The following is an 8,844-nucleotide window of genomic DNA, read 5'->3' as shown; positions in this document are numbered from 1 at the left end:
GGCCTCTCCCGGCATCCTCTGCGTCCCGCCGTGTGGCACCGCGCGCTCGAGTGCCGGCCTGGGCCTGTGTGCGCGTGCGCTGAGCGGCACTCTAGCGCCGCCAGCTCTATGGTCGGCCGTTAGCGTAGCGTTTCCGGTGGGCGCGGGGGCTTGTGGGGCATCGTCTGGCGCCTCTTCTCCGCGGCGGTGCTGAGGAGCGGGAGCCGCAATGGTGAGCGGGGTCGGGCCGGGGCCCCTGGCACCCCGCGCCTGCCCGGGGGGGGAATCGGCACCGCCTAGGCCGCTTTCCCTTCCCCCTGGGGCAGGGGGGCGGGCGCCGGCGCCAGTGGGCGGGAAGGCGCGGCGGGCAGTGCGGCAGGGCCGCGGCCGCGGGCCCGGGCGGGGGGCAGCACGTGCTGGCGGGGCAGCGGCCTCGCGAAGCGCCGCGCGCCGGGGCCTCCCCGCGCGGGGGCCGGTTGCTCTGGGGGGAAGAGCCGGGGGGCGCTCCCCGCCCTGGCGTGGAGCGGGCTCGCCCGGGAGCCCCTTCCCGCCCCTTCCGCGGCGCTCCGGGAAGCGCAGCCCGGTCTCGCGAGCGCCGGCTGCGCGGTTCCGTTCGGTGCGTCCGCCTTAAATGGCTGATCGGCGCTAATTGCGGCCGCTGCTGCCCGCGCTGCTTTCCCTGCTCCTCCCCAGCACTTGGGGGAGGGATCTGAGTGGGCCGTTTGAATGGCTCGCTGAAACACAAAGGCCTACCAGCCACAGCAGTGTGTTGCGTTCGCCTGATAAATGTGAATATGCTGAAGCAAGTTTTTGCCTTGTGATGGAACGATGACTGCTTCTGGGTTTCCAGCAAAGTTCTACATCTGCCTGGCACTTGCTCAAAAACAGTTAGCTTCTGCTAGGATGAGCAGCCACAAAGCCTGTCGCTGCTCTCTGAAGTGAAAGGTGACACTTAAACCCCTTTTTCTGCCTATCAGAAGTAGCTGAAAGGCATGTAGGTGTGTGCAGGATACTACTTGTATTTGCATCACTGAGCATCTTATTCTTACAATACTTGTTTATTTTTTTTTTCATTGTTTAGTCTTTTCAGTAATCGGAGCAGTTTCTAAAGTGCTCTCTAGAAGTCCAGTATTGGTGTAGTATAAACCATGTGGTACCTCATTCAGTGTCCTGCTTAGCAGCAGCCAGTACAACTGTGCTTTTAAGGAAAACGCAAGAAAACCCAACATATGCATCAGAATAATAAGAGTTTGTATTGGGCTCTTCCAGATAACCTGGTCCTAACGCATGAAGATTTATGGATCTTTTCTTGGTTTGGTTTTTTTTTTCCTAACAACAAGATCTATACCTATAGGAAAACAGAATAGTTTTTCATGGCACTGATTTTTTTGCTCTGTCACCTAGGCGCATATTCAGTAGGGCTGGTTCTGGCTGGAGGAAATTTCTCTCAGCCTTCTGAGCTTGTCACTTTCTTGTACTAGCTCTACAATACAGATGGTCCCAATGGCACTAATTTTAATAATTCCAGGCCAGTATCTGATATGGATATTGTAAAGTGTCTGAAGTGATAAATGGTTTAAAGTCAGAAGCCAAAATAATTTCTGCTGTAAATTTCTGAAAGAACTGGCTTACATGTCTGGCTCACTGATATTTTTTTCTATAATCTGATTATTGGGATAATTTCAGAATCTATACGTTCATTTAACACTTAAATAATGGGAGGAATAGCCTGGATATCTACAGGCCAGAAAGCTTAAAATGATTCACCAGTGAGATACTGAGAGGCCAAATACAGAATTCACTCAGTTATGCAGTTCTGTAACTCCTGGTCAGTTTCATCTATGCTCTCTTAGGTTTTGTCAAACACACACAACTTTTTTTTTAAGACTGATTTTAGTTGAAAGAGATAAATATGTGTATTTAATCGGACACCACAAGTACAGTTTGCAAGACATTCTGATGCTTAAATAGCACAGCTTTTTTTAGAACACACTGACTGAACTGGCTGATACACTTTGTGCATTCTTGTTAATAAGAGATCTTTAGCCAAATGCTCCCAGGAAATGAGAGTTGCAAGTCTTAGAACCAACCCTTGTCATCAGTGACCAGCAAATAAAAATGATGGTGCTGGGAAAAGTATTTTATGATAAAGTTTGGCAGTCATTTGGACTCCGTGGTAAGACAGGCCTATTCAAGTACAATGCACTTAGGAACAGCCAGATACCAGCTCCTCTTGGGGAATTCCTTTCAAATCTAGCATCCTCTGGCGTACACTAAAGTGGGCTGAAGTGGTCTCATCTCCTTTGTATGATTTTTGTTACAGTGTGTGGCTCTGAATTCCTCTCTTTTTCCGTTTATTATTGGGAAAAGTCTTACTGCTTCTGTTTCTCTGTCTAACTTTTTCCTGGGCTTTTCTGAATCTCCTGCCATGTTATTTGAGACAGAATTTAAAGTACTGAAAACTACAGTCGTATAAAAATTTGTACTGTTTTCTTACACATTCCTTGTAAATCCTAATATTTGCCATTTTTCTTTTTCATCACTGCATTTGATGGACACTGAACTGGTATCTTCACTCATATGTCCGAAGTGCAAGTCAGGGTTTTTTCTATCAGCAGCTGATTAGTTTAAGCCCAATTATATGCTTTGGTGTTTGTTTCCAGTGTGTCTTACTCTGCAGTTGCCTCCATGAATATTACACGTTCTGTGCTCACGTCATGTATCAGCATTGAATGTGTCAGATCCAATTAGCAGCACTGGAAATGGTGTTTTGTAGTGTGCTTGCAAACTTTCTCTGCTGTGTAACCTGTTAATTGGATCACAGGTTGTGTACACTTCAGAAATCTTGCTTATTGTTTGCTCAAATTACTTGCTGTAGCCAAGTGAAAAATATTACAGAACTAATGCAAGCCACAGGTTTAAGTCTTTCCTGCAGAAGAATAAGCTTACAGACTCTGACATTTGGAACAGTTATCTGTGCCATTATTACAGGTTCAGTAGACTCACTGAAGTATGAAAAATCAGTGCATCTGTTTTGTGGGAAATAATCTTGAATACTAAGCAGGGATTTGTTGTATAATTTATTTTCCCTAGGTATTAGATGAATAACTAAAAAAGCTGTTTCTGTTAAAATCTTTAAGGTGAGATTAACAGTGAAGTTGGGCTCCCTCCTTGTTCTTTAATTATTTTAATTAAAGTCTTATTAACAGCTTGTGTTTGGAATAAAATAAGTAAATGCACTAAGGGCATAACTTTCATACATTGGCTTTATAGCTTTGTTTTTGTGTTTAAATAGAAATGACTATTTCCGTGGTATTTTTTTCAACACAGTAACTGCTTTACTGGTGATTTTACACATTTTAAAGTTACATAAGGATTGATAGAACTGAGTAGAAATAAAAATTATTAACACAGCTTACACGAACAGTAAATGCTATTTGGAAAATGTCTGTGTGTCAAATTTTGCAAGTAACCTGCTTTCTTCATGTTTATTTTGTTTTGGTTTTCAGTCTCACACAATTCTACTTGTCCAGCCTACCAAGAGGCCAGAAGGCAGAACATATGCTGATTATGAATCGGTGAATGAGTGCATGGAAGGTGGGTGCAGATATGGTAGTCAAAAACTGTTGTTAAAACCCCATTTTTTACATATTCCTGAAGTTACTTAGTAAGAAAATAAGTTGCTGTTTGTGTTTTCCCAAGGTAATTAAGAAAATGTGAAATGTCACATGCTTTTAGTTTACTAATGTTTTAGCAGACTAGAAAATAGTTACTCTTTGTTTTAAAACTTCCTTTTTATGTTAAACATCTCTTTTTGATTTAACTAGATTGGACAATATTCAGTCTGTGAGAGCAGGCAATATTCTTGGTGAGGCCATGCAGCAGGCTTGCCCGAATGCATTTCATTGCAGGATCAAAGCCTAGCTCTCTCACTAATTTGTGTGCTAGCCATGTAAAGGAAAGATTGCTACTGGAAATAATATATAAAATGAAAGTATGTGAGCAGTTGAGACATAATTCGCAGCCTCATGGCATGTGTTCCCAAGAAAAAAATCCTGTGTGACTCTAAGAGGCACATGCTAAGCTTGGAAAGGAGATGGAAATACTACAGCTGTATGATTTAAAGGTGAAAGTTCACTTAATGTTAGAAATTCTAATTCCAGGAAGTTTTGCAAGGCAAACAAAAGCATTCTAAATTATTTGTGGGGTAGCTTAAATAAAAGAGATTTAAATTCATAGACAGGCTTGTGCTGTCTCTCTTACCTCAGTGTCCCCGTTTGACTCTTTCATCAAGAAAGATCTTTCTTCTGAGATCTGAGTAACTTTATTTAACATTAGTTCTTCGCTTTCTCAGGTGTTTGTACAGTAGGAATTCATGTTGCAATTGCTGTCTTAAAATTATTAGAAAGATTTTCAGGTTTCTGTTGGAGCTTACAGTATGGAAAGTTACATCTGTGACATAATTGAAACTTTTTCCTCTAGATGATGATATTGCTTCTTTCCATGCATCTTACCTGGTTTTCTAATATTAGTGTAATGTTTCAATGCAAATAGCTAGAACAAAAGCATTCAGCTCTGCAAAATCTAAGACGTTTATGTCTCTATTTTCATGGTAGACATCTCTGAACTTCCCTGATATCTCTAGTTCAATTGCTGAAGAAGTTTCAGCAAATACAGTTATTGGGTTTTTAATACTATATTGTTAATCTTGTTTCTCGATAGGAGTATGTAAAATGTATGAAGAGCATCTGAAGAGAATGAATCCCAACAGTCCATCCATTACGTATGATATCAGCCAATTGTTTGACTTCATTGATGACTTGGCAGACCTCAGCTGTCTTGTGTAAGTTCAGTTGTACGAGTCCATTTCAGTGATTTAGAGAAGTCAGAATCTTCCAGCTAAACTCTTAGATGTTTTCTGTGAAATCCGGTAAGGTTCTGGGTGTTTTTTGCAATAACTTTGCAAGGCAGCAGTATTGCAGCTGGCATGCCCTGTTGCCCACTCCAATTAACTGCATTGGAATAAAGTTATCTCTAAAGAAAGCTTAGAAACTGACAGTTCCACTTGGGTTTTCATCACATTGAAGCTCCCAGCATTTCAAATACTGAAGTCCAACAGTTTAATTCATCTTCGTATTTTATTAATGCTAGAATCTGTTTAAATTGAGGCTGTATCTGCCTTTGTGCAGTTGATCTGATTCTTAAGGAGGCAGAATGATTACGGAATTTTGCTCAGCTGAGGGCTATACTAGTACAGTAAAAGTCTACAGAAGTGTGTTGCAGCCAACTGTTTATTTTGATCAAGATACCACAAGATGGAAGTTTCTGTAAATCCTAATGAAGTGATTGAGGAACAGATCAATCCTCCAGGGAGCCCTAGCTAATTGTTTAAGTGTTCTTGTGAATATGTTCTCTCCAGTTCTCATCTATGTGTTGTGGGCAAGCAAAGGTGGTCTTGTGTACTTTCCATTCTGACTGCACTGTGAAATCAAATGCTAAGTTTCACTATTCAGAACATAATATTGTAACTAAATCACTTAGTCCAGATCATGAGTATTTCCCATACCATAAATTTCAGGCTAATGGTTTGATATGACAGTGGTATCAACTTTGTGGAAATTCTGTAGGAATAAGGATACAAATTTCATATTCACATAACAAAAGACATGGTATTTGGCTTTTGAATCTCAAAATTCTAGAAACTCTTTTTCAGCTAGTGAGTATCTAGTGTGGACACTCCTGCAGCTGTATTGCTTTGTCAGAAATCCCTGTTTGAGTACTTGTGTAGCTGCACAGTGAACAGTCTTTGCCAGTTAATTCCAGTTTATAGTAAAAAGCTGTTTAAGAAAACCCTGAGCATCAGATTGCTTTCCTTTGCATTCTCATGTACATATAGAATCTGTTACTGATAGCGACTTGTTACAAATGCCATTTACCAAAGTTTTCAGTAGAATAAGTAAAACAGGATCACAGTTTCTGCAGAGTTACCTTGTCCTTAGACATTCTGCCACATTTGACCTTCAGGTGTCATAGTGCTGGGCTGGTGCAGTTTGAAAAATACGCTTTGGTTTTGTTTATCTAACAGACCGAAGCTAGCTTCTTGCTTTAGGAAGTAGCAACTGCTTTCTAGTACAGTCTTGTGCCTTTTGTAATGAGGCTTGTAAACTCAGTGTCATGCCAAATTCTACTTGAGCTTTAGAGTTTTCCACCAGATGGCACATGGAGCACGTAGTGCACCAGCCATGTTTATGTTCATGGAGATTCCTAAAGTACTTGCTATCTGGTCTCACAGTGCAAGATTATGAATGGATTGAGGCAGGGGCGGGAATCCTTTTTCTGAAACTAATATTTCTTATAGTGCACTGAAACTACTAACTACTACTATATCAATATATACTGAAAGTCTTTCTGTGGGCTTGAACCAGTCATGCTGGGTTTTAAATAACAAGGTTTTCTTAGAAACAGTATTCTTAGGGTTTTTTTCATTAGGTAAGCACTGTAAGTTATTCTGGATTGAGTTAACTCTGGATTTTTACTTAGCTTTTTACTAATGGACATCTCAGCTTTCTTATCTGATTAGACATATGTGTACTGAGATTTAAAGACTGACTAGGACTTCAGTAGTTCTTGAAGAATTCACTAGAAGTACCATCTTAATCAAAAAACATTTGACTTTTAACAGCTAGGGGGGAAAGGAGGGCATGAATCTACACAGATAACGCAATTTGCTTTCATTTTTTAGTATAATTCTGCTTCAATTCAATAGCGTCTTGAGTAACTGAGTTTTCTGCTTTTCTCAACTGTCCCTGAGTAGTGAAGAAAATATGTCTGTAGGTTCTTGTTTTCAGTTTGTTTTTTATGAAGTGTCCTTGTTTGTTAGATGTAAGCTTGCTGTCACTGGCAAGAATCCTTTGTCATCCATCTACGAGTGTATCTTCACAGAATCACAGAATGTTAGGGATTGGAAGGGACCTCGAAAGATCATCTAGTCCGATGCCCCTGCCGGAGCAGGAACACCCAGATGAGGTTACACAGGAAGGCGTCCAGGCGGGTTTTGAATGTCTCCAGAGAAGGAGAATCCACAACCTCCCTGGGCAGCCTGTTCCAGTGTTCCGTCACCCTCACTGAGAAGAAGTTTCTTCTCACATTTAAGTGGAACCTCTTGTGTTCCAGCTTGAACCCATTACCCCTTGTCTTACTGTTGGATGTCACCAAGAAGAGCCTGGCTCCATCCTTGTGACACCCACCCTTTATACATTTATAAACATTAATGAGGTCACCCCTCAGTCTCCTCCAAGCTAAAGAGACCCAGCTCCCTCAGCCTTTCCTCATAAGGGAGATGCTCCACTCCCTTAATCATCTTCGTGGCCCTGCGCTGGACTCTCTCCAGCAGTTCCTTGTCCTTCTTGAACTGGGGGGCCCAGAACTGGACACAATATTCCAGATGAGGTCTCACCAGGGCAGAGTAGAGGGAAAGGAGAACCTCTCTCGTTCTACTAACCACCCCCCTTCTAATACACCCCAGGATGCCATTGGCCTTCTTGGCCGCAAGGGCACAGTGCTCCTGGAAAACTGTGCTTTTATTTGTTTTCTCAAAATTCCAGACAGAAGTGGAACCCTTGAAAACTCCATATGAACACTTGCTTAAAGTAGTTGTAAAGAAGTGTTTGGCTCATTAAGATAAATTAGATTGTTTCCTGGTGGAACTGTTCTTCATTCTGAGCTCCAGAATGTTAAGGTTCTCCATTTGTTGTCTCCTGTTAGCAATTATATTCATAAATTAAAATGCGAAGATGCTGTGATCCAGTCACTCAGTAGTCCTTGGAGCATTTAGTTTTATTTTGGGTTCTTTCTGATCTGCTGGCTGTTTTTTAGGAATCAGGATGAATGTCTGTTAAATGTCAATTCCCATGTACTTGTGGTATAACTTTTGTTCTGTACACAACTTTCTGCCTCGTACACTTGAGATGCTTAATTATTTGTGAAGTTTTTCTGGTAGATGTACTAGAGAACAGACTGACGTTATATTAATTCCTTTTTTCCTCTCCAGTTACCGTGCTGATACTCAGACATACCAGCCGTACAATAAAGACTGGATAAAGGAGAAGATCTACGTCCTCCTCCGCAGGCAGGCCCAGCAAGCAAGCAAATAATGGGGGCACCAGCATTACGTGGGGTTGGGGGAGGGCTTGGACAACAGGTGTGTACAGAGTGTAGTAGTGAACGTTTTGTATTATAGTCATCCTGTTGCCATCTTGTTAAACTCTTTAGCCAGGACTGAATGTATTGTTAGAGATGCAAGGATTTTGCTGGATTTGACTTTTTTTCAGTGTAAATGGAGAAGAAAGTGCAACATCTTTAGCAGACTTTTGTTTTTTTCCTCTGGTTAGCTAATGGTCCCATCTTGTTTGAACCCCTGGGGCTGCTCACATTGTACTTCACCACATTCACTGTATGTGCCCTTCTGTGGGGTTTCCAACATTTAGTTATGTCCTTGAGACGGTCTTAATGGGGAATAAAAAAAATACCCTTTAGTTAAACTTTGAGTGCTGAATGTTGTGTTTTTTGCCAAACAACAAATGAAAACTTCCTCACCTGTTTGCTGAAGAACAGGGCTTGAAAGCTTATGTGGACAGAACCAACAGTTGTTTGCTGCATCACAGAATGGCTGAAATTCTGGCCTGCCAAGTTAATTTCTCTGGCCTAGTCTTGACTGCTCTCTTTCCTGGGGATCTTTGGGAAACAAAGCAACCCTCTCACACTCTAAACTTGATCTTTCTACCAGGCATTTATATTCAGGTAAGTGTGTCTGCTCTGGGATAGGCAATGGCTAAGTGCAGGCTGAATGTATCACATCACAGACCC

The 8,844-nt window shown here is 41.8% G+C and overlaps 1 protein-coding gene across 1 annotated transcript; it reads left to right on the top strand.

Moving 5' to 3' along the window:
- The first annotated feature begins 104 nt into the window (after positions 1-104).
- On the top strand, positions 105-8,519 carry ERH (ERH mRNA splicing and mitosis factor). Its single transcript, XM_065636580.1, has 4 exons — positions 105-211; positions 3,489-3,576; positions 4,702-4,822; positions 8,030-8,519. The coding sequence occupies exons 1-4, from the start codon at positions 209-211 to the stop codon at positions 8,130-8,132; spliced, it is 315 nt and encodes a 104-aa protein (XP_065492652.1). The 5' UTR covers positions 105-208; the 3' UTR covers positions 8,133-8,519.
- The last annotated feature ends 325 nt before the right edge of the window (positions 8,520-8,844 follow it).

The sequence above is a fragment of the Caloenas nicobarica genome, chromosome 5, assembly GCF_036013445.1.
Source record: "Caloenas nicobarica isolate bCalNic1 chromosome 5, bCalNic1.hap1, whole genome shotgun sequence".
Classification (NCBI taxonomy): domain Eukaryota; kingdom Metazoa; phylum Chordata; class Aves; order Columbiformes; family Columbidae; genus Caloenas; species Caloenas nicobarica.
This window is presented reverse-complemented; position numbering and strand designations above follow the sequence as displayed.